The 26224-nt window shown below is 41.9% G+C and overlaps 1 protein-coding gene across 2 annotated transcripts in view; it reads left to right on the top strand.

Annotated features, from left to right (window-relative positions):
- The first annotated feature begins 215 nt into the window (after positions 1–215).
- IPMK (inositol polyphosphate multikinase) overlaps positions 216–26224 on the top strand; it is a 75031-nt gene continuing 49022 nt past the window's right edge. Inside the window, exons 1-2 of one of the 2 annotated variants that reach the window (XM_001375674.5) lie at positions 216–833; positions 22908–22993. In XM_001375674.5, coding sequence (XP_001375711.3) covers positions 632–833; positions 22908–22993 — 288 coding nt within the window. In that variant the 5' untranslated portion in view covers positions 216–631. The remainder of the gene's footprint in view (positions 834–22907; positions 22994–26224) is intronic. The other variant, XM_056795679.1, reaches the window with a different exon arrangement.

Here is a 26224-nt window from a genome sequence, read left to right as displayed (position 1 = left end):
TTGAGCATGCTCAGTAGCCATGGGGTGTAGGGGGGAGAAAAGTGGGGGGTGCTACCGGGAAAAGGGATTCTTTTTCCCCTTTCCATCCCGGGGAGAGGGGAGGATAAGAGGCGGGATGGTTTTTATAGGCATGCTCAGTGGGGACATCCCCGCCCCCAGGCATACCCAGTAGCCTCGGGGCAGTCGCGAGCTGGAGCGCGGCGGAGGACGCTAGATTGGCCTCCCTCTCGCGCTCTACCCTTTACCCCCCCCACCTCCCGCTCCGTCTGAGGGGCGTGGTCTAAGCGCCACGCAGGGGGCGGAGCCGGGCCAGGCCGGGGGCGGGGTCTCTTCCTCGGCCCTGAGGGCTATCGTGGGGCCGCAGGATCGGCCGCTTTTCCTTAGCTTCTCTCGCGGTGGTGGCGGCAGCAGCGGCTCCTGCAGCCTCAGCAGCCGCCTGCGGCTGCATCCGGAGCTCCGCGGGTGCGAGGCGCGTCATGGGCGCCGGTCCCGCGCCCCAGCGCGCGCCCCAGGCAGCAGAGACAGCAGCCCGGCTCCCGGTCACGGCTCCGGCCCCGGCCCCCGAGGGCCCCCCGGGGCCTGGGCGTCGGGCCCCTCCGCGGTGCGGCGCCTGAGTGCCCCCCACCCCGCCATGGCCACGGAGCCCCCAGCTCCGCGGCCGCGCCTGCCCGGCCCGGCCCCCGCGTCCCCAGCCACGCCCGCTGGGGCACCCCCAGCTGCCCCACAGCCGGCGCTCCCCGGCTCACCTTCGCCGCCGCCCCCGCCTCTTCTCAACGGCTGCGTCCCGCTCTCTCATCAGGTTGCCGGGCACATGTATGGCAAAGACAAAGTGGGTAAGTGATCCTGGCCTCAGTTTACTGCTCTGGTCTCTAGCCTTCAGTTCCCCGCAGCGCGGCCCGGGCGCAGTGCCCCGCGAGCCCCGGCGCTTCCCCTCCCCCCGGGCCGGACTTCCTCCTCCCAGGCGGGAGGGCCCTCCTGGGACTGGAGCGCCAGGACCCGGCGTCCGGCGGAGTCCCAACCGTGAGAGTGGCCTGGCTCCGCGCCAGCGGCCCCTTGTATTCAAGTCCAGATTCCCGGGGACCACCGAAGCCCGCATGGCCAGAGACGGTTGACGGCTCCAGCCTTCGAGGGGCGGTCTGCCGGGCTCGGACTCCCAGAGGCCTCCGAAGCCCTCGGAGCCCTCGGAGCTAGCCTAGAACGAGGGGATCTTCTGCCTTCTGGGTGGGAGGCACTACCTTTGGGTTAGGGGTGATAAGGGACTGGCACGCGTTAGGCAGCGCAGAATGTTAGCTTGGGAGTCAGGAAGAACAAATCATTGCACGCGGCATGCCTCGGTTTCCCCCTCTGTAGGTTGGGATGTCTCTGGCATCCTCTTCCCAGGAGAACATCTGCCCAGGGCTTTTTAAACCTCCTTGGGGGCTCTCGGTGGGGTTGTAAGCGGAGAACGAGGGGCCCTCGAGAGCCCCTGCAAGGCCCCGCTGTAGTTTTACCGGTCTTTGTGCGGATCCCCAGGGCTTACCAAACTACTACCAAACACGTAGTAGGCTCTTCATCAATAACCGTGGACTGACTGTGGAAGGGGACTAATGAATGACCTGCAGCCTCTCTCCTGCTGAAGGCCTGGACTTGGCCCAGCTCCTGCCCTCACTTGGTGTTTTGGGAGCCCGAGACCCGGATGGGGAAGGGGATTCTTCAGTCCTAGTTTGTGGAGATGGAGGTGTTTTTAGAGGGAAGACAAGGAGGATTTCTGGAGTGTCGGCCCCTTCCTAGGAGCTGGGATCGGCACTGGAGTGGGTTTATGTCAGGTGACCGCACCACCAGGAGCTACTGCTCTGATGAGCCCCATATTACAGTGAGGATACTAGCCTCGGGCAGAATTGGAACCCAGGTCTCCTCCACTCCAAGATCCAGTACTCTAAATTGCTCCCCCTGGTCACCTAGTCCAGTCATTTTTACACACAAGGAAACAGCCTTTAAAGTCGGGGGTCTTCTCCCTTGGGGCAGGTGGGTGGGGCAGAATGGGAGACAATTGGGGGCTCTTCCCCGGGCAGGATGGGGTGGGGAGTTAAGTGCTCATCCTAGTTGTGACAGGCAGGAACTTCCCTTTACTGGGCTGGGTAGGGAAGTAGGCGCTCCCCTGAATGAGCCGCTGGGGCAGCTGCAGAGCTGGAGGGGCCTTTTTTATTTTGGGTTTAGTTTTTGGCTTGTTTTTGTTTTGTAAGTGTGTGAGTCAGCCTTATCTTGACTTCTCCAGCTCTTCTCTTCCTCTCCACCTCCTGCTTTCCTGGGTATTCTTAGAGCAGCCCAGGGGTACTGAAGCCAATTCCTGCTTTACAATGAGCCCTTCTGAGGGTGCATTTCCTGCTGTGGGAAGGCACCGAGTGAGGGAATGAAGGTCTAAACAGGAGCGCTTGTTCTACTCCAGACAAGTGTCAGACTTTTTCCAAAACAGTCGTACCACATTGCCTTTAATCCCCTTTTGTCTGACAATTTGACTTTCAGAATCCACAATTATACATTGTTGTTCCCTCTGGGGAGAGGTGGGAGTAGTATGATTTAAAGATAGTTATTAAAAGAAACACCACACTGATGTATCTAAAAGTAGCACCACATTCTTCTGCTGCCCCTCTAAGTTCATATTCTGGTCATGGATAGACTTTGAAAGGCTGGATAGTCTTGTGAATTTAAGACTTTCCTGTGTGGCAGATTCCTTTGTAAGGCCACCGAATGTTGTCTCTGCTCCCCTGCCCCCCAGCTCTTTGGCACCGGTATGCCTGGGTACAAGGGGGACTTGTTGGGAGAATGGTTGTGGATCTGGGCTAGTCATAGGCTGCACTTGAGAGATGACTTGCAAACCTGCAGCAGCTCCCTTGAGGAAGGATCACAAGCTGTTTCCCCAGTGTCTGCCTTCCACATCCAGGGTGGTCCTGGAAAAGAGAAACTAAGTGGCCCACGTGGATTCAACCCCTGACCTTGATCCTTTTATGCTGCTGATTAAATCAGATGAGCTAATCAACTCTGGAGGAAGGCAAAGGCATGAAAAGCCTGATAGCAAGGCTGAGCTGGAAGGCAGCCCAATGCTTTATGTAGGCTAATTAGATGTTATTCTCAGAGCTTGTACCACCAGGTAAAGTGTTGGGGAGGAGGGTGCTAAAAAGGTGTGTGAAGGAGACTGCTAAACTGCCTCCAAAGATGCTGTTAAGAATCCACGAACAGGTGAGTGTGGACTCGAATTTAACAAAAAACCCAGGAGTTTCGGATCAATTGTTGTGGAATAATTCAGTTATGACTGAGTTTTCTGTAAAAAGAGAACTCTGTGCGACCTCCGTCTGTCTTGTCACTGGCCACTTCAGTTGTGAGTTTCTGGAGATCAGAGACTGTCCTTTGCCTTTCTTTTTATCCCTAGGGGTAGTAGAACAGTGCCTGGGATGGATATAGTAGGTACTTAATAAATGCTTGTTGGTATGGTCAGTCAGCTCTTGATTGAAGACTTACTGTGGCATGAGTATTATGCCTGGTGTCAAATTCCCTCTCAGCAGTCATTGTGTGACCAGGTGCAAGGCCTCATGGACTTGATGGCTTCTCCAAATCAGTGATCCTGTGGGCGACCTGTTACCCTTCTGAGGCCACATGGGAACGCCAGCCTCCCTTCTTCCTTCTTAGTTCTCCCCCTTAGAATTAAATTAGTTAATCTCTTTCTCCCTTCTCTAAACTTAGACTCCACAATACCAGCTATCCTCACCCTTGTTAAGATTCTTCTCCTGGCTAAACATTCCCCATTCTTGTGTATAGACTTTTAACCTCAGTTCATAGAGAAATCCACTTCCTGGAGCACCTTTGGTATGTGTCATGCTTCACCAATATTAAAAAAAAAAAATAGAAACTCTTTTCCCTTTCATCTGAACTTTTATACTAAAGACTGAAGTTCCCCTGAGATTCTCTTCCATTTACACTACAGATGGCTGGGACTTATTGGCTGTTTCTCCCCCTCCCTTTGGGTGAGAGTTCCCTGAGAAACAGGGACTGTGGCTTTGCTTGTCTTTGTATCCCCAGCACTTAGCAAGCACCCAGTAAAATACAAGCTTGTTGACTGACTCAAACCTATTACATAAAATGGTTTTGGCCTCATTAGGAAGGTAACAGGATCTGCTTTAATAGCTGGTTTTTTGTGGTGTAAACTCAGGCCAGAGCAGTCTTCGTGTTTGATACTTAATGGACAATATACTGGACTCAGCTCTACTTTTTTTTCCCCTTAAGCCCTGTCATAGTTTCACTTATAAAAGATGAGAGTGTTATATCATCATCACAAATATTTGGGTTGTTTTTTTTTAATTTAAAATTTTTACTTAATTAGAATATTTTTCTATGGTTACATGATTTATGTCATGTCCCCCTCCAGCCAATGAGCAATTCCATTGGGTTACCTGTATCACAAATATTTGTAAATAGAAGCATGTATGAAACTCTTCCTTTATTTTAAAATTATAGGTCTTCTGTATGCAGTTTTATGCCATCCTTTTAAGCTACAGAGAATCTTAAAAGAGTTGGCAGTATGGCCTGCACACACATCTCTGACATGCTTTGAGTGTACATATCTTTGTGCTACATCTGAAGAGAAGATGAACGTGCCCATGTGTCCTCCAGCCCCCCCAAATCTTCCCTGGATCCACCCCACCCATTGTTGCTTGTGGTGGCCCTATTGAGCTCTTATTTTGGGGGGCTAATTTTCCTTGAGGAAGTTAATCTCAACTTCATTTCCTCTCATTTTTTTCTTAAATCACTGCAGTCTGGCTTCCAACTTTATCATGCGATTCAAACTGCTCTTTCTAAAGTTACCAGTGATCTCTTAATTGACCAGCCTAGTAGTCTCTGATCTCCTCATTCTCTCTCCGGTTTTCAGTACACCACTCTCTCCTGGTTCTCTTCCTACTTTTCAGACCACTCCTTCTCTTGGCTGAATCTTTATCTAGGTCATGTCTACTAAGATTGGGAAGAACTTGGACCTCCCCTGCTTTTCAGAATCTGCATCTTCTTTTTCATGAAGGCTTTTTTCAATACCTCTCCCTCTCATCCTCTTCAACTTTCCTGCCTTTAAATTAAATTAAATTTTATTTTCATATTCAAAATTATTTATTTATTTACTTTAGAATATTTTCCCATGGTTCCATGATTCATATTGTCCCCCCAATAGCCATTTCCATATTATTAATATTTGCATTAGGGTGATCTGCTTAGAGTCTACATCTCCAATCTTATCCCCATCCACCCATGTGATCAAGCAGTTGTTTTTTTTTCTGTGTTTCTCCTTCCACAGTTCTTTCTGTGGATGTGAGTAGTGTTCTTTCTCATAAGTCCCTCAGAATTGTCCTGGATTATTGCATAAATTAAATTGTAAAAAGTGATCTTTCCCTTGTCTCTAACCATAGCCTTCCTTATGTCACTCTTAACCACATAACTCTTATGTGGACTTGGCAGACACATAGCTGGTACGTGGTAGCAAGTGCAGTCTGTGATATCTTCCTTGTGGGGGAACTGCCTTGATGTGGTAGATTGCAGTTCATGAAGTTCATCCTGTTTTCCCCATAAAATTTCCACCACACCTATGCCCACTGGGCTTCTACCAATTGTGTGAGGGGGAAGGAGTCTTTCTCTAGTTCCTTTGGTGTAGTGTGGATATCCTTCATGCTCACCATATGTTCTGGACAGAGCCTGAGTCAAGTCATTCCCTTGGGAGTTTAGATTCAATATGGCAGTGAAATGAGAGGCTCAAAGATCATTCAGCTGTTAAAAAAGATTTCTTTTCTTCCTCTTTGCTGGAGAAGGATTTTCATTGGGGACAACTGGGAGTTCCAGCTGGGTGAAACTTTCCTGCTTTGCAGTTACCAGGCAAGCCCCAGAAGGTAGCTTTAGCTGCTAGAGTCCCTTCTGGTTATTGTGGAGTAAGGAGACCAGATAGTGGCCAGAGTAACCTGAGCCGATCAAATCTCAAGGACAATTTACAGCCCATTTTGGAGGGAAACCAGGCTAACTTGCATGGAAGCCAGGAGTAGGGATACTGCTACTACCTTCCTTTCCAGATCGCGTCTCCCTCATGACATCCCTTGTATGGTAGAGAAGCCCTACTTCTGTTGGCTGCCTCACCACACCTTTCTCCTTTTCTACCATGATGACCTTCAGCTGCAGTTCTTTGGACATTGGAGTCTTCATTGTCTTGTAGCCTTATAACGTCACTAGAAGAGTATGGGTAAAAGGATGTCTTGTTACCAGGATAATCTTGGGCTTCATAATGAGCACTGCTCATTTCCAGTTTCCCACAGTAGTTTTGTCTCTTCAACATTTGCAGGTCAGATCTGAATCCAGCTAATTAACTACCTGTAGTTTCTGTCCACGATCTCTGTGTGTGAGCTCATAGGGCATGCACAAATACACTTCCGCTCATGCCATTTTCTGTACAACAGATGCCCTTAATTTGCTTGTTTTTCCTCATGTGGGAATAATTATGCCCCTCTTAGGATGAGTGTGGAGCCTAGTGCAGTGCTCTGGGTAGCAGGAAGAAATGGAGCATTTCACTCTTATAGTCCATGGTAAAAGAATTAGTTCCCTTGACTGTCCTCACTATTTCTCTTGCGCAGTTCCCCATCTTCCATGTCAGTGCCTTGGCCCTGGCCTTTCCCCCATGTCTGGAAGGGACTTTCTCCAGACTTATGATGCCACATCTGCGTTCCCTCAAAGCCCAGCTCAATTGTCACCTTCTACAGGAAGCCTTTTCATTCCCCGAAACTGCTAGCACTTGCCATACCAAGTTATCTTTTATCTGTGTTGTTATGTTTAACTTCTACCTAGGGGCATGTTGTCTCCTCTAGCTAGATTTTAGGCATCTTAAGGTCAGTAACTCCCTTCTTTTGTCTTTATATCCCCAGTGCCTAACACATAGTAGGCACTTAATACATGCCTTGTTAATTGTTGATTGAATAGCCTAGAGAAAGAAAGACTGGGATGGATGGGACAGGGTGCTCCTCTTATAGTCTCTAGATATTTGAAGGGAGGTTATGTGAACAAATCTTTCTGCTTCCTAGGGGCAGAATCAGCAACAAGGAGTGGAAGTTGCCATGAATCAAATAAAGATTTTATGTCAGGAAAAACTTTCTATAAATTAGAACTCTCCCAAAGTAGAATGTGCTACCTGAAGAGGTGCTGGGTTCTTGGTTACTTGCCCAGAGATTTCTTTTGGGTTCAGCTTGGATTAAGTGGCACCAAAGGCCCTTCTGACTGTAAAAGTCTGTGATTCTGGAATCTTTCTTCCATTCGGACATCTTGCAGGATGGGGCATTTTTGGAGGAGTATTCATCTTTGCTATTTTTATTTTGTCCATGACAAAAAGATATGGAGACTCTAAGATCACTCTGTGTACACATGACTTCAAATAGGAATCTCATTTACTAGAACAATCATTGCCTTGAAGGTTCTGTCTCCTATGCAGAGCATATCATAGACAAGAGCCCATGAAAGATATAAGGAGCTTTTTTTTGATGATGTGTATCCCTCAAGGTTCAGCTCAGTTGCCACCTCCTCTAGGAAACATTTTCTGATCCTTTTTGGTATTAGAACTCTCTTCTATGCTGTTTTCTGCCCCCCCACCCACCCACCCCAGTAGAAAGGAAAGCTGGGTTTGTTTTCCATTTTACCTTTGTATTCCTGATAACTAGTGTGGAAGAAAAATATTTTCTGCATTTTGAACATAAGCCTGTCAGACAAATTTTATTTATTAGATTAATTCTAATTCTAAATTACTTCTGCTTAGAGAGAAATCCCAAGGGATGGAATTCATCCTGCTCTTGAAAGTCTCTTACAAGCTGTTTTTGAATTATATTGTATAATAATGCCAAAGACCAAAGTATGCAGTAAGATTGGACATAGTTACAGAGCTTCCAAGTCCAATAAAGTTTGATTCACCAAACAGAGCTGTAGTCATTTAAATGTAGACACACCCTGGAGAATCATTTTCCCAAACTGTCCAACTCTCTTTAACCACTCCCTTTGAGTCTTAGAGTTTAAAGATTGTCCTTCCCACCCAGTCAAAGGTGAACTCAGGAGATAACCTTTTATAGACAGAATTAAATAATTTCATCTTTCCCTTAGTCTTATCTTGATCTATCACCACTTCCTGGGAGAAGGTCTTCTTAGTATGATTAGGGCCTCCCTTTAGAAACTAGTTCCTACTTCAATAACATTTTATGTTATTTCAGGGGAGAGCATTGTTTCAGAATTGACATGGGACTTCAAACTAAAATATTGTTCTAATGTTCTATTTTGTAATATGTAGCAGGGAGGAGGGAATTAATTGTGGAGGTGGGCCCAGTATGCTTCTACACGGCATAACGTTTGTAAGCACTGATAAATGTAGGCATAAGATAAATATAAATTGAATTGTATGTTCATTTAATTTGGTGAGTCTCAGCCAAATTCTTCATACCTCATCTTCTACAGAAGATAATGGTAGGGGGCAACTGGGTGGCTCTGGACTGAGAGCCAGGCCTAGAGATTGGAGGTCCTGGGTTCAAATTTGCCCTCAGACACTTTCCAGCTGTGTGACCCTGGGCAAGTCACTTAACCCCCGTTGCCTAGCTCTTAGCCATTCTTCTATCTTAGAACCAATACCTGGTATTGATTCTAAGATAGAAGGTAAAAGTTAAAAAAAAAAGATAATGGAGCTGTAGTTATTTTCGGGTCATTTTTTGTAAATCCTTATTCTGAGTATTGTGTGTGATCTGAGATGACCAAGTGACTCATGAAATGCTGATTCCTTAGATGAATGATGAAACCAACTCCAATTCTGAGGAGAAATGATCAGACTTTGGTCTCTTAGTTGCGTCTCCCATCTCCATTTTGTGTTCTGCTTTCATTTAGAGCAATACTGTAAGATTGATAGGGCCAGTTCCTCTAGTAGTTTGCTTACTTGTCAGTCCAAAAAGCCTGGAGATACTTGGGAGTATTCTCTGTCCCTGGGACTGTCCCCCAGGACATTTACTGTAGGAGCAGAAGATGCCTCTGTGGGTTAGCTAGGTCAAATTTTAGTTAGGAAAAAAAAGAAAAGTTCATCTAAGAGAGAAGTTGATCTTACTAGAGCAGCTTGTAATCAGTACATCGGCTTCCAGAATGAATGCTAACTGCAAAAACTGTTAGGTTCCCCTCCCCCTTACCCATCTTGATAATAGAGGTTCAATATTGATTTTTCTCAGAGATGAAATACATTATAAATCTTGTGATATTCTAAATTTATTTTTTCTGCTTTGTCCAAAGAGATTTAATAAAGGTATTAAAATTGTTACTGGCCTATCTTTACCTACTCAGTCAGTATCTTTTTTGTGGTTGAGCATTAGACATTAATAGCATTACCTTTTTTTTTTTTAAGTACAGTCATATGCTGGGGTAAGACTTCTTCCAAGGTGCCAAGTTTCCCCAGGGTCTGCCGTTCCTGGTAATGTTTGTCAGGAGGATGCTTGTTGGCTAGTAGATTGTATTCGTTGCCTCATGTCATATTGCATTGCAGTCTATTGAACTTTGAGCATAGTAAGTATTGAAACTATTTAGCGATTGCATTTCTTAGCTATTGATTTAAATTTGTGTATTTTCAATAAAAGCATTCTTAGATAATGTTCAACTTCTTTTAATCAGATTTGTGTTGATGATTAAACTGTCTTGACTCAAAGTACAATTATGGTCTCCTGTCATAAGCCACTCCTACTTTTACAGTACCTCATTCTGGCCTCACTTCCTTGATTTGATCTGGCAACTGAATTTATTCTCTAAGTAAACATTGTAAATGAGACAGATCAGTAAATTGTTGGTGTTGTCATGTCAATATTTTATTGGAAGCCATGAAATTATTGGTAATGGGACCTGAATTTCTTTGTTTTAGAAGTAATTCTTGATGGTGTAGTATACTCTTCCTCCATAGCTTTAAAGGAAGGAAAGAATGAGGTTTAAAAAAAAAGTGTTTGACAAACTGGTTAGTGATAAATACGATTATATTTATGTTCCAATTTAATAATACAGGAATTAGGATAGGAAGATTGCAAAACCAATAGGTAGGGAAAGTAAGACTTGAAATAGCTCTCTCAGCTGCTTCAGATGAGTGATCTTCATTTAGTGCCCCTTGCCCTGCTAAAGAGTATGGTGAACTGTAAAGGATAGGGGGAGCTTCAGTTCTAGAAGATTCTTCAGTAAAGTGGTTCTAGAGCTCTTTTTAGACAGGGTGCTATATAATTAATGTGATACTACTTAGAAGAATAGCTTCTGATATTTTCTTTTCCCATCTGCTGAATAATTAATTAGAAATAGTCAATGTTTTAAGGAAATTAGGTTCCTGGTGATAATTTCATTTCTGTTCTCAGAATTTTAAAGAGAGACTTTTCTAGAAGCATCATTTGGTTTTTCTATCCCTGTACCTCCCTAGATTGGAGTCCTCCTTTGTGATAATTCTAAACAAATACAAATGATAGTGACCAAATCTGATCCATCAATCCACAGTTCTCTGTCCCAGTCTCCTGTTGAATTATCTGATTTCTGGAAGCCAGTTACTGAACTTCCAGTGTGTTTTTAGCCATATTTTTGTGATATTACTTTAGTTATTGTTTATTATTTTCAGAATCTTTGATATTAATTAGAATGAACAAAATCCAAAAATATTTCCTTGTTTCTGTTATTTTCTCTTTATTGTTCCATGCCAACTGTACGTTATTGAATGCAGTGCTATATAGTAGAAAATGTTTGAAGAAAAATTAATTCTGACTCTGTACAGTGCCTTAGATATGTTCTCATTTGTTTCTCACAACCACCCTGTGGGATGGGAACTAGAGATATAATTTGCCTTCATTTTATAGATGAAGAAACTGGGCTTGGGTTCTGATTTACTCATTTGATATCACACTGCAAGAAAATGTTAGTTGGAATTTGAATCTTAGTTTTCTTGATTCAGAGGCTGCCTCTTTTTTGCAATATTTAAAGGGAATTGTAGAGATTGAAGAGGGACAGGGAATAAGGAAGTTTTGTAACAGGGAATGGAGGGGGAAGAGGGAGAGAGAATATGGCTGCCGGTAAGGTAAAAGGAGAGATATGCCCCCCTGCCGAGAGGCTATCTTTGAAAATCGGGGTTCCCGAGAAATGGGCCACTTATGATTGCCTGAGGGGGATGTCTTTTCTATTGATTGGTGTTGAAGATGCCAAGAGCAGGTAAGGCTGGACCTCCCCCCTTCCCCCCCCCCCCAACCTCTCCCCAGACCAAGGTCACCTGGCAGGGGTCTGATAAAGACCATTTAGGGTTGAATGGCTGTGCTATGGGTCAGCTCCCTCTATGTCCCCTGAAATGACAGTCCTCTTATCTGACTGCAGTTATTTAAATAAAGATGAATTTTACTAACAAATTTGGATTGGGGAGATATCAGGGAAGAGGGAATCTGGATTTTCCTAGATTGGGTTTGAGTTTCTCTTAGCTTTTGGGCTGAGGCCAGGCCTCACAGGCAGGTGGAGGGTTTCTGTTATTCATGTCTATGCTAATCTATACTAGTTTTCTTAAGTCAAAGTCTTAGCAGTAGATAGAAACAGGAAGAAAAGTTCTGACTTTCAGTGCTGGTTGGGCCTGTCTCTTCAGGCTGATGCCCCTAAAGAACCTAAAGAACAAAAGGACTTAAGGGAAGCAGTTTGGAAACAAAGAACTTCCATAATTGTATTGTGCCTTTGTTGTCATCTTTGCCTTCTTTGGAATCTATGCCCAGTAAGGGGATTGTTGGATCACAGAGTAGAGGCACTTTACTTGCCTAATTTCCAACTTATATACAGACTATTTGGATCATTTCATAGCCCTGCCAATAATGTATCAATGTGCTTGTCTTCCTATATATCTTCTTTGACATAGACTATTTTTCTGATGTGTTTGGTATGAGGTGAAATCTCATTTGTTGTATTTTGCATTTTTCTTGGCAGTAATTCTTGGGTTTCATATGATCATTTGTACTTTTCAACTCTAGTTTCTCTGGGCCACTTGTTTGGGTAAGTTCTCTGTCAGTTTTTTAGCTTTCAGACTTTCATTGATATTTAATGCATGTATTTGTTTTTACTCTACCATTTTAGTTCTGGTTCTGTGTTGATTTGATTTATGCAGAAACTTTTCTAATTGTATGTAGCTAAAATTGCCTATTTTATGTTTTATAATTTGTGTCCTTGTTTGCTTAAAAAATTTTCTCCCTGAGGATGTGGCAGAGTCAGGACATTAATGCATTGTTGGTGGAGTTGTGAATTGATCCAACCATTCTGAAGGGCAATTTGGAACTCTGCCCAAAGGGCGCTAAAAGACTGTCTGCCCTTTGATCCAGCTATAGCATTGCTGGGTTTGTACCCCAAAGATAATAAGGAAAAAGACTTGTACAAGAACATTCATAGCTGCACTATTTGTGGTGGCAAAAAATTGAAAAATGAGGGGATGCCCTTCAATTGGGGAATGGCTGAGCAAATTGTGGTATATGTTGGAGATGGAATACTATTGTGCTAAAAGGAATAATAAAGTGGAGGCATTCCATGGGAACTGGAAAGACCTCCAGGAAATGATGCAGAGTGAGAGGAGCAGAACCAGGAAAACATTGTACATAGAGACTGATACACTGTGGCACAATCGAATGTAATGGACTTCTCCATTAGTGGCAGTGAAGTGATCCTGAACAACCCAGAGGGATCTATGAGAAAGAACACTATCCATATTCAGAGGAAACACTGTGGGAACAGAAACACAAGAAAAACAACTGCTTGGTCACATGGGTCCAGGGGATATGATTGGGGATATAGACTCTAAATGAACATCCTAGTGCAAACATCAACAACATGGAAATGGGTTCTGATCAAGGACACATGAAATTGCGCATCGGCTTCAGGAAGGGTGGGGGTAGGGGAGGGAAATAATGTAACTCTTGTAACCAAGGAATAATGTTCTAAATTGACTAAATAAGATTCCTCCTCCCCCTCCCCCAATTTTTTTCCCTCTTGACCATAGTTTTGCAAGGTACTTGTATGGTCTTAGTTTTTATGTGGTTTGACCTTTTATATCCTGATTATGTGACCACTGGAAAGTTTACTGTTGTGAGGTGTAAGAGAGAGGAATCTGGAAACTTTGGGAATAAGCCTGGAAGAGTTGCAAGAATCCTGCAAGCATCAAATCTGGCCTCAGACACTTCCCAGCTGTGTGACCCTGGGCAAGTCACTTAACCCCCATTGCCTGGTCCTTACCACTCTTCTGCCTTGGAACCAATACACAGTATCGATTCCAAGATGGAAGGTAAGGGTTAAAAAAAAAAAAAGAATCCTGCAAGCAGTGAAGGGGAGGAGGGGCAAGAAGGTACTTGGAACCTTGTAGGGAGAGAAAAAGCTGATCCAGGGCATTTGAAATGGACTCCTGGCGGAGAGTACCTGGGCAGAGGTTTTTTGTTTTGGACTCTGACTGAATCTCAAAGTCTTTCTCTCCCTGAATTCCTGATCCCAGATCCTTCCAAACTCCAGCCAGTGGACAAGGACTTTGAGAGACAAGCAGTCCACAAAGAAGATCTACAATTCCTTTTAAACCTTGAACTTGGGGACACTTGCTGTGCCAGCCAAGAAACCAGGGTTTCTCTACTCTGAAGGTTGAGGTTATCAGACCTGAGCTACCTAACTTTGGGGGAAGGGTGTTAATTAGTTAGGGACCCCCTCTCCCTCTTTCCCTCCTGAATCTCAATCCTTACCATTCCTCAGCCCTGTCCCTTTCCTGCTTCCCTTGAAGGACCTAGAACTGATTCCAGTTTTATTAGAAGACAGCCTGAATTGAGGGGGGAAGAGAAGGGGTTTCTCTCTCCCCAAAAGAAAGAGGCCACCTGAAGCCTCTTCCAACAAAGATCCCAGAGAGCCTGCCAGTAGGAATTGAAGGCAGCCATAGTGAGGGGTTCTAGTCAGAGAGGGCTGAGGGGGGAAAAAGACAAAATCCATCCTCTTTCTCTCCTCTGGCTAAACAACACCTCCTCTCACTCTGTCCCTGCTTTAGAAGGAAGAGGCTCCATTTCCACTCTCCCCTTTCCCCAATATATTAGAGATCTAAGGAATGTATGCTAAACCATACTTCTGCCAAATTACAACTTGGACAGCAATTTTCTTGAAAAAGGAGTCCTTTGCATAGTAACTAGGGTTTATCAAATATTGGACTACTGTTTTTAAAAATAAATTTTATTAATATTTTTCATTTACACCTACATTTCCATTTTTATCTCTTTCTTTGCCAGAACCATCCCTTATGAGAAAGAGTAAAAGGAGGAGAAAGAGTTTAATGGTTCTATAGAAAAATGCCATCATATTCAATGACCTCACCTCTGCAAAGAGCATGATGGGGACTTTCTTATTTCTTCTTTGAGGCCAAGCTCGGTGTTTTTATACATACATTCTCTCTTTCTCTATACCTTTAATATACATATATTAAATATATACATATATATATACATGTAAATGTTTTTATTCTGAATATATACCAAACAAAATGAGTATTTGAATATACATAGGAGAAAAGAAAACGAAGATTCAAACTTCAAACACTGATTGTGTCCAGCTTTCTTTTCAAGTATAATTCAACCTCAAATTCCCTCAAAACCATTTTGCTTGCCTCATATTCCTTTTGGCCTAATGTTCTCTTCTGTGTAATTTAAAAAAAAAAGCTCCAATGACTTTTTTTTCTTTTTAAAAATGTCCTTTCTCTTGCCCTTCCCAGCATCCCAGCAAAACTCTTTAGCCTCTATTTCCTTCCTACCTTTCTATCTATCTAGCTAGAAAAAAGAAAAACAAACAACTTTGTATGTATATGCAGAGTCAAGCAAAACAAATCCATACTTTGGACTCACTAGATTACTGTTCTCTCTTTTTGCCTGTTTCTGTTTTTTTTTGTCTTTTTCACTGACCTACTTTTTGTTTTTGTTTTTAACCTGGTACCAAAGAGATTTGGTAGGTACAGCTTTGTAGTCAGATTTTAAATTGGATAATGCTGTGTCTCTTTCATTCATAAGTTTTATTATATCTCTTAAAATCTTAAGACCATTGAATTTTCTAATGAGTTTTTTTATTCTTTTGACTAATTGTGATCTAACTTTTTTGACTTGTGATGAGCTTTCCAGCTATAAATCTTTTTTTTTTTTCTGACCAGTATTTTGTATTCGTAGTTATTATAATCATTTGTGTCTTGGTAGTCTGACTTGTAGACTTTTTATTCATTCTATTATTTTGAATGGAGTTTCTCTTCCTATTTTAATTTGCCATATAGAAATGCTAATAACTTGTGTGTTAATTTTGTGTACTGATACTAATCATCTGAGTTTCTTTGCTGATTTTTGGGGAACTTTCATATCAGCTGTTAAAACTTGGATAGTCTTATCAATATTTATATTTGTTTTTTTTATTTGCTTAATTGCTACAGCTAGCATTTCTTAGAACTATGCCAAATAACAGGAGTAAAAGGGGGCATCATTACTTTACCTTGGTTTGTACTGGGGAAAAGATGTAAGCTCATATTTTAAATAGATAGTTTTGGTCACATTGCAAGAAAGGCCTTTTGATGCTTCTGCTTTAAGGAGTTAAATGAGAGGCAGTCTAATGGATAGAGAACTGGCTTTGAAACCAATAAAGCTCTGCCCCTGGCACATACTGACTGTGTGACCCAGGCCAAGTCACTTCCTTTCAAAGGAGGAAAGGGAGATACCTCTGCCAGTGAAGTCAAAGATCTAGTCACTGACCTACCTAGATTTTGTCAAAAGTTCTTTTTACATCTGTTGAAAATTGCAATAATCTTGTAGTTCTTATTGTCTTTCTTGCAGTTATGCTAATTGCTTTCCTAATGTTGAACTCTCTTTGTATCCCTGTTTTGAAGCCAACTTATTGCTGTAGTTTCTTTAAATCAAATCCTGTCATGAGAGTTAGATTTACAATTTTTTTGCCTCAATATTCATTACTGAGTTTGATATAGACAGCTCTCTGTTTCCCTTGTTTGCATATCAGGTCCATATTCGTCTCATAACAGGACTCTATTTTTGAGAATAGTGTAGTATATTATTTTAGTATAGATATTATTGAGTTCCTTAGTATGTTTTGATTTGCATTTCTATGTCAACGCAACTTGGCATAATGGATGCAGCATCAGACTGGGACCCAGGGATACAGAGGTTCAAATCCCTGCTTCTGTTTCCCAGAGGAAGGAAGTCATATAATCTCTTGTGAGCCCCAGTTTCCTCTTTGGTAAACTGAGGATCACTGTATCTTTGGTTTCTGTTTCCCAAGGTTTTTGTTAGACTCAAATTATGTATAATTCTTTGCAAACCTTTAAAAAAGCCTCTTTTCAATATATTACCTTTTTTTTTTTTAAATTAACAGGAGGGGGCAGCTGGGGTAGCTCAGTGGATTGATAGCCAGGCCTAAAGACAGGAAGTCCTGAGTTCAAATATGGCCTCAGACACTTCCCAGCTATGTGACCCTGGGCAAGTCACTTAACCCCCATTGCCTAGCCTTTACCACTTTTCTGCCTTGGAACCAATACACAGTATTGATTCCAAGACAGAAGGTAAGGGTTTAAAAAAAAAATTTAATGGGAATTGATTTTTGATCTCCCTCTCTCCCTGAGGAAAAAAATAAAAACAGAACCTTTCTAACAAATAAAAAGCCCAGCAAAACAAATTTCTTCATTTCTAAACCCTGACAAATTAATATTCCTAAATCCCAAGTCTAATAGATTTATTACTGGCCTGCTTGAGAAGTTTTAGTATCTCTAGCATCAAAAACCAACTTCTCTGTTGTTTAGCATTTGAAGCTATTTAAGTTCTAGCTCTAACCAGTACTTTCAGATGGATAATAAATTATTCTTCATCTCTGAATAGAACTTCCACTCTGGAGTCAGGAACCCTTGAATTCAAGATTGAGCTATGGATGCTTACTAACCATCATCCTGGCAAGTCACTTAGCCTCTCTCTGTCTGTTTCCTCACTTGTAAAATGAAATAATAATTCTGTCTGCCTCGTGGATTTCTTGTGAGGACCTCAAAAGTGCTATCATTGTGATCTACAACATGAACTCTGCAGTCTAGCCAAAATAAGCCAACTTTCATTGTCTCCACTTAAGTTCCATCTTTCAAAACAATTTGAACTTTGTTTTCAATTGACAATTTCTTTTCTCTCCTTCCCACCTCTCTTTGGAGAAAAAGAAAAACAAAACTCTGAAACTAACATGCCTGGTTAAACAACAAATTTCTGTATCATCCATGTTTGAAGCAGTTCTATTTCAGAGTTCTTAGAGCTCAGTTATTTGTTTTTGCAATGTTGTTATAGATTTTGTTCTGCTGGTTCTGGTCATTTAATTTTCTTCACTTTATATAAGACTTCTCATGTTTCTCTAAAACTGTCCCCATCATTTATTATGTATTCCATTACATTTATAAACCATAATTTGTTCATTGCCTATTTGATGGGTACTCTTTTAGTTGGCAATTCTTTGCTACTACAAAAAGAGCTACTACCTTTGGCTCCTTTTCCTCTTTGTTGATCTCTTTGAGGTGTAGCTCAGTATAGATATTGCTGGTATATTCAAGTTCTTTGCAAACTTTAAAGTGTTATAGGAAGAATGACTGTTTATTAATTATTACTGGGTCAAAGGGTAATTTTTAGGACTTACTTGCAAATTGCTTTACAAAGTGATTGTGCCAGTTCATATACCAGTAGTGCTTCATGAATCTTTCATTTTCCTTTTTTGTCAATTTTGTCAATCTGATGAGTGTGAGGTATGGAACCTCGGAGTTGCTTTAATTTGAATTTCTCTAATTATTAATGACTTTGAGCATTTTTTTCATGGCTATTGATAGTTCAGGCTGCTAGGTAATGCTTGACAGAATGCTGGGCCTAGAGTCAGGAAGACTGAGTTTAAATCTGGTCTCCTGCACTTACTGTGTGATCCTGGACAACTCCCTATTTTCTTTTAAAATTTCTTGTAAAATTTTCTTGCAAAACGAGTTGGAAGAAAATGGCAAATCTCTCCAGTATCTTTGCCAACAAAATCCCAAATGGTGTCTTGAAAGAGTTAAGACATGACTAAAAAACTATTAAGTAACAACAAATTTATTGCTCAAAATTCTTCCCTTGAAAACTGCCTGTTTCGTATTCTTTGACTCCTTGACAGTTGAGGAATGGCTCTTACAGATTTGAATTTATTCCTTACATATCTTGGAAATGACCTTTATTAGATAAACTGGCTGCAGAGCTTTTTTTCCTGTTGTTAATTTCCCTTTTAGTTTTTTTAGCTGCCTTGGTTTTGTTATTGCAAAACCTTTAAATTTTTTAAATCAGAAGTTGTCTATTTTATTTTCTGCAATTTTCTCTATTCCTTTTATGGTCACGAACTCTCCCATATTGTAGACCTTAAACTTTTTCTTTGCTAATGATGTTGCCCTTCATGTCTAGGTCAGTATCCATCTGGAGTTTATCTTGGTATATGTTTTGAAGTGCTGGTATAAATCTAGTTTCTGCTAGACTTATTTCCAGTCTTCCCAGAAGTTTTTGTTAAATTGTTAGGAGCTCAGGACTTTGGATTTATCAAGCACAGGACTACTGGGTTTATTTCCTTCTTCATATTGTCTATCCATTTTATTCTGATTGGATTGATTGAAATCTCCCATTTCTTAAAAGTACAAAATTGTTTTGATGATTATTGCTTTGTAGTATAATTTGAAGTCTGATATGGCTAGCCTCCCTTCTTACCCACTTTTTTGCCCATTATTTTCCTTGACATTCTTGACATTTATTTCTTCATATGAATTTCATTTCTATTTTTTCTAGCTCTCTAAGGTAATCTTTTGATAGTTTTATTGGTATGGCACCAACTAAGTTAATTTAGATGATGTGATTTTTATTTGTTAGGCCTACCCATGAGCAACCAATATTCCTCCAGTTATTTAGTTTTTTAAATTTCTGTTATTCTTTATTATTTATTTCCGTCATGTTAGTTATATTCATATAGTTCTATATCTCTTGGTAGGTAGACTCTCATGCATTTTCTATCTTTTGTAATTCTTTTAAATGCAGTTCCTCTCTGTTCAGTTTGTTAGCAATATGCAGAAATTACTGGCATTTCCTGATTGCTCCATTTACTACTACTGTGCCTCCTTCACCAGATCCAATAATTTATTTTTTTAACTTATCTGCTCCATAAAAGTAGGAAGTATTTAATTTTTTTAATCCCCTGTGTCTAACACAGTGTTTGGCATACATATAATCGGTGCTTAATAAATGCTTTTTGGTTGACTGTGTTGTACTCTGCTCAGTGCCCATCATATTCTCACTTCTTTTCCTTTGGTTGATCTTCATTTTTAATTCTTTAGAGACTGTAGCATTCCATCATCTACGGCCCTACAATATTTCTAGAAGAATATAGCCTGTGCAGAAGAACATGGAGCTGGGACCTGAGGGTCTGGGTGCTCTATCCAGTGAAGCTAGTTTCTACCTATTCACGCTTTCTCTGTAAGTGGTTCATTCACCATCTTTTAGCCTTTCTTCACCTTGCCCAATATCAAGAAGATAATAATGGAGTACTTGGGCTGTCCATGTCTATTTGGATTGTTCTTCCATTATATCTCCTATATCTATAAGGGAATTTTGTATCAGTTAGAAAGACTCATCTTAAATCTTGTGTTGCTGTGGGACCTTGGGCAAGTCACTTAACCCTATTTTCTCATTTGTAAAATGAGCTGAAGAAGGAAATGGCAGACCACTCCAGAATCTGCCAAGAAAACCCCAAATGAGCCATGGAGAGTTGGATGTAACTGAAAAAGAACTGAATAACACATATTTTGGTGAAGGTGAATATGGGCTTCCTATTTCATATCAGTTCCTCTGACATACGATATCTCTTCCTCATTATCTCCTGTGTCCAGAGGAACTTTAAAGATGGTGAAAAATGTGCAAAACACAAGCTTTGGAAATGCTTATCTCCCTGATTGCTAGCATGGCAGTTAACAGAAAGAGTATACAGGTGCAGAAGCACTAAGACCCTCTAAATTAAATCAACCAACACTTTGATTCCCTATGATTAGTACAGAGATGGGAATAAGATGGAAAACATCATTCAGGAAGGAGGAAAGAGAGAGGGCAAAGACTTTGTAGACTATAGAAACCTCATGCTATCTTACATGCTTTCTGTGGAAAAAATCAACAGGTCCTAGACATGAGGAGGACCAAAAACATGAAGCTGATCTCCTTATTGTTTAATTATTAGAGTCATCTCTGAATCAGTTGCCTGTTTACACTCTCACCACTGTTAAAGCAAAGGTAAAAAGTAGTAAAAAAGCTAGAATAATGATGAGAAAAAATATGGCATGCAATTGAAACAGCTCATTCCTAAGTTATTTGAAGTAGTTGATAATGAAAAATTGGTAATTGACAGCAGAAATGACATCAACTCCAATTATGATTTTATAAGGATGTTTAATTGATATGAATCAGCCGTCATAACAAGGACTTCAAAAGAAGTCCTTCAGCAAACAGTTCATTTACTTGCCAGGGTGATAGAGGCGGCACCCTCAGGCAACCCAATTTTCAATAGAAACTTGTTGGTAAAATGTTACGAGGGAGAATTGATAGATGATTATGATCAGCCTCACTTCATAAAACAGGGAGAAGCATTGAAAAGTAAAACAAGTTTCAAGAAAGTTTGGCAAATGATCCAGTGCGGTCATACTGAGGAATCTCAAGGTGGAAATGCAAGGACTAAGCGCAAGATTTTTCTAATTTTTCATCCAGAGCCGTAGAGCATCCATATTTGGGCTCCAACATTGGAGCTCTGGATATGGAAATGTTGCTGATGCGAACTAGGGAGCATGCAGCAGCATGGCTGCCAGGATACCTCCAGGGAAGAGGCACATGATGGCACCCAAGACAATTGTGAAGGGGGTACAGGAAAAGAAAAGGATCAAAGTCCGCCTCTCCGTCTTTACCCTCCCTTCTCTACAAAGGCTTTGAGGCTTGTTTACATGGGAATAGTTGATGAATGATGCTCCTCTGTGAATCTTTATGACATAGCATAGCACTGGCCCATTGAATCCCAGGGACTTCTATAGCAACTATTTCCAAGCCCCTTTTAGGGCCAGGAAGTCCTCAGGGAGTCCTTGGGGACTGATTCCCTCCTGAGCCTCTCGTGCTCCTGCCTCGCTCCTGCCTTTCTGGCCTCCTTCTTCCGTTATTGGTGCCTTTTGGTTTTACATCAGCAGTCATTTTTGGAGTACCGCGTCCTCCACGTTCAGTCTTTGTGCCCTCTGCTGTGACCGAGAGAAACGTGAAAGCAGCAGCAGCAGCAGTACTAGCCTATGCAGGCCTGATTGAGACTTTCTGCTTTCACTCTCAGCTCTGCTCTGCTCTGCTGGGCTGGCTGACTTCTTGGCTTCAAATGGGGGAAGGGGGGCTGTGTTTTATTCCTGTTTTTGATCTTCTTTTCTCTCATTCACCCCAGGGGCTTGCCCAATGCATTATGCCTCTGAGCCCTCTTTTCTTCTAGCTCTCTTCATCTGCAGGCTGCCTTTTCTGAGGAAACCAGGAGGCAGGACTTAAAGCTTGGCTTGAAATTTCTGCCTCCTCTATGATCCTGGGCAAGTCACTTTGTTTCTGTCAACCTCAGTTTCCTCATTTGCAAAGTGGGGATAATAGCATCTATCTCACAGGAGATAACATGTAAAGCTCTTTGTAATACGTAAATCACATTTTTAATGTGGGCTATTAATTATAATGGGGGAAGGCTATTATGATTTTAGCACTTACTTTTTAAAAAACCCTCACCTTCCATCTTAGAATCAATACTATGTATTGGTTCTAAGGCAGAAGAATTGTAAGAGCTAGGCAATAGGGGTCAAGTGACTTACCCAGGGTCACACAGCTGGGAAGTGTCTGAGGCCAGATCTGAACCTAGGACCTCCCATCCCTGGGCCTGACTCAATCCAATGAGCCACCCAGCTGCCCCCTGATGATTAGCACTTATTAGCTGCCTCATCTTGAACGAAACACTTCAAATTTTTTTCCTTGTTCATTTGCTTCATCTGTAAAATGGAGATCATATTAATTCACCTAATAGAGTTATTATAAGATTCAAATGGGATCTGTGTAAGAGGACTCTGCAAACCTTAAAGCCTTTATAAGGGGAACATCATTAATTATTTTTTAAAAACCTTACTGTCTGTCTTAGGATTGATACGAAGTATGAATCCCAAGGCAGAAGAGCAATAAAGGCTAGTCAGTAGGGGTTAAGTGACTTGCCCAGGATTTCACAGCTAGGAAGTCCCTGAGGCCAGATTCAAACTCAGGACCCCTGTCTCTAACCAGGGAGCCACCTAGCTCTTCCCAGGAATCATTTTTGAAGACATTTCTAGCTCCTCTAATACACTTATTTACAGGTCACTGATATGTAAAGGGAAAGTTTTAGGAATAGATGGTTTGTATACAAAAATGCTCCAAATGAAATCAAATGAAATGATTTTGGAATAAGGCACTAATTGTGGCATAGTGGATAGAATGCAGTTTTGGGGATTCTGGGAGATCTGCATTTAACGCTCAGGCCTTTCACTGTGGACTTGACGACAGTCCCTTCATCTGTATGTCAGGGCTTCCTGATGGCTTGGGTGGAGGAAGTGTCTGTCCTGGCTGCCAAACAGCAAATGAAGTCACAGTTCTGGACATCCTCCTCGCAGAAAAAAAGCAAAGGGATGAATGTATGTTCGTGAGAGGAAAGTTGAAATGTATAAAAATGTCACACTTCCAGGGGCAGATCTCTGCATGTAAGCAAAATCTATCTGTATGAAACTGTTGACAGCCTCACCTTTTGCCTCCTAGGCATCTTGCAACACCCAGATGGCACAGTCTTGAAGCAGCTGCAGCCACCGCCCCGGGGCCCCAGGGAGCTGGAGTTCTACAACACAGTAAGAGACCTTGAATGAATGAGTTTCGTGGTGTGGAGAGCATCTCTCCAGCTGTTCTCTTCTCCCTTGGCTTGTTACCACCCAGGGGCTGAGAAGCAGCCCTCATGTGGTGTTGGGCTGTGCCTTTGGCCGTTCTGGGGGTTTGGGCCAGCTCGGAGGGCTGGGGAGGATGTTCGGATCCGCCCCGACAGTCTTCGGCGCTCCAGCCTTCCTCTGGGAAGCCGCTGAACTCGACGGCCCTTTTTATCTACGGTGGGGTTGTGAGGCAGTTCTGAGACATTCGTGTTTGGAAGCTTCTCCTCCCAGTTCTCGGGGGCCCTTTCTTGCAGTGATGGAAGGTCTGGGTAGTAAGAAGGAGTAATACTTGTACGGGAGAAGGCTCTGCTCCTGGAGTGCTGCACAGGAAAGCAAGTTCTTACTCCAGATCTGCCATGGCCCATAGTTTGGGTTTGTTCAAGGGCTGGGAAACAAAGGCCAGCTCAGGAAGCACAACGAATAGAGCTTTGGGGACCTCGGTTCATCAGTATCAAGTACCTGCTGTGTGCCAGGGCCTGGGATAGAAGTGCAAAAGATGAAGTGCTTCTGACTTTTAAGAAGCTTCAGTCCTAATGGGACAAACAACAAGGCCTGGAGAGTGACTAAGGACATTTTATTCCCAGTCTTAGAACTGGAATTCTGTTTCTTCCTCTCTAGACCTGGGAGTTGAGAGTGGGAGGAGCATTAAATAGATGCTATCAAAAGGCCCTTTTTTCTAATTCTCTAAGCAAATGATTTTGTTGGGGTGCATTCCCTCTGGTGATAGATCTGTTCCTTAGGAGGTGGGCCTTGGGGTGGAATATAGTGGTTCATTATGGTCTTTGGACTCTTCCCAGAATCTAACGGGGCATCAATCATAGAGTGCTGGACCTGGAATCCAGAAGACTTGTATTCCTGAGTTCCCATCCAGCCTCAGACACTTACTAGCTGCGTAACCCCAGCCAAGTCACTTCACCTCTGTTTGCCCTGATTTCTTCAACTATAAAAGGGGGACAACAGATACTCGTCACCCAGAGTTGTGTGGATCAAATGAGGTCGCATTTTTTTTTTAAACCCTTACCTTCCATCTTGGAGTCAATACTGTGTATTGGCTCCAAGGCAGAAGAGTGGTAAGGGCTAGGCCATGGAGGTCAAGTGACTTGTCCAGGGTCACACAGCTAGGAAGTGGCTGAGGCCGGATTTGAACCTAGGATCTCCCGTCTCTAGGCCTGGCTCTCAATCCAGTGAGCTACCCAGCTGCCCCCGAGGTTACATTTTTTATAGAGTAAAAACAATTTATTTTTCCAATTACTTGTAGTAACAATTTTCCACATGAGTTTTCTGATGTTATATGATTCAAATTGTCTCCCTTCTTTCCCCTCTCTCTCCTGTAAGCAATCTGATCTGGGTTATACATGTATTATCATGTAAACCATGTTTCCATATTGTTCCTTTTTATAAGAGAATACTCATAAAACCAAAACCCCCCAACAAAAACACAAATAAACCAAAGCGAAAAATCCTGTGCTTTGTTCTGCATTCCCACCCCAATAGTGGTTTCTCTGGAGGCAGGTGGAGAGCATTTTTTGTTTCAAGGGCCTCAGAATTGTCCTGCGTCACTGTGTTGCTGAGAGTAGCCAAGTCTGTCACAGTCGATCGTGCCACACTATTGCTGTTACTGTGTGCAGTGTTCTGCTTATCTCACTCTGCATCAGTTCATTGGGTCTTCCCAGCTCTTTCAGAAATCATCCTGTTCATCATTTCTTATAGCACAACAGTATGCCATCACCACCATGTGCCACAATTTGTTTAGCCATTTCCCAATGGATGGATAGTCCCTCAATTTCCACTTCTTTGCTCCACAAAAAGGACTACTATAACTGCTTCTGTGTGAGTAGATCCTTTCTCCTTTTAAACAATCTCTCTTCAGATACAGACCTTGTAGAGGTATTACTACAGCGAAGAGAATGGGTCATTTTATAGCCCTTTGGGCAAAGTTCCAAATTGCCCTCCAGAATGGTTAGATCAATTCACGACTCCAGCAACATTGCTTTAGTGTCCCAATTCTGCAACATCCTATCCAACATTTATCACTTTCCTTTACTGTCATATTGATCAATCTGATAGGCGTGATGCAGTACCTCAGTTTTAATTAGTATTTCTCTTATCGAGAGGGATTTAGAACATTTTTTTCTTTTAAACCCTGACCTTCTGTCTTGGAGTCAATACTGTGTATTGGCTCCAAGGCAGAAGAGTGGTAAGGACTAGGCAATGGGGGTCAAGTGACTTGCCCAGGGTCACACAGTGAGGATATCTGCGGCCACATTTGAACCCAGGACTTTCCATCTCTGGGCCTGACTCTCAATCCACTAAGCCACCCAGCGCCCCCTTTTCATATGATTATTGCTAGTTTTGATTTCTTCGTCTGAAAACTACTTATTTATATGCTTTGACATTTGTCAATTGGGGAATGGCTTGTACTTATAAATTTGACTTCATTCTCTATATATTTGAGAAATGAGACTTTTACCAGAGAAATTTGTTATAGAAATTTGTTCCCAGTTTGTTGTCTCTTCTAATCTTGGTTCCATTGGTTTTGTTTATACAAAACCTTTTTAACCTTATATAGTCAAAATTATTCATTTTATTTTTTGTATTGTCTCTTGTTTGGTCAAAATTTCTTTTCTTCTCGTAGATATGACAGCTAAACTATTCTGTGTTCCTTTAATTTACTTATAGTATCAGCCCTTTATGTCTAAGTCATATACCCATTTTGACTGTATCTTGGTATAGGGTGTGAGATGTTAGTCTGTACCTAGTTTCTGCCATACTGTTTTCTAGTTTTCCCAGTTATCCCCCAAACTGGAATCTGTGGGTTTATCAAATACTGAGCTTGCTGAGGCCATTTACCCCATCGATTCCATTGATACACCTTTCAGTTTCTTAGCTAGAACCCGATCATTTCGACGATAGCTTCAGATCTAGTACTCTAGGCCACTCTCCTTTACATTTTTTGTCATTAATTCCCTTGATATTCTTGATCTTTTGTTCTTCCAGATGAATTTTATTATTTTTTCTAGTTCTATAAAATAGTTTTTTTGGTAGTTTGATTGGTAGGACACTGAACAAGCAAATTAATTTAGATAAGAATTGTCATTTATTATATTAGCTTGACCTACCCATGAGCATTTAATGTTTTTCTAATTGTTGATATGA

Source organism: Monodelphis domestica, chromosome 1 (genome assembly GCF_027887165.1).
Source record: "Monodelphis domestica isolate mMonDom1 chromosome 1, mMonDom1.pri, whole genome shotgun sequence".
Lineage (NCBI taxonomy): Eukaryota > Metazoa > Chordata > Mammalia > Didelphimorphia > Didelphidae > Monodelphis > Monodelphis domestica.
Note: the sequence above shows the minus strand (reverse complement) of the source record. Positions and strands in the feature narration are given on the sequence as shown.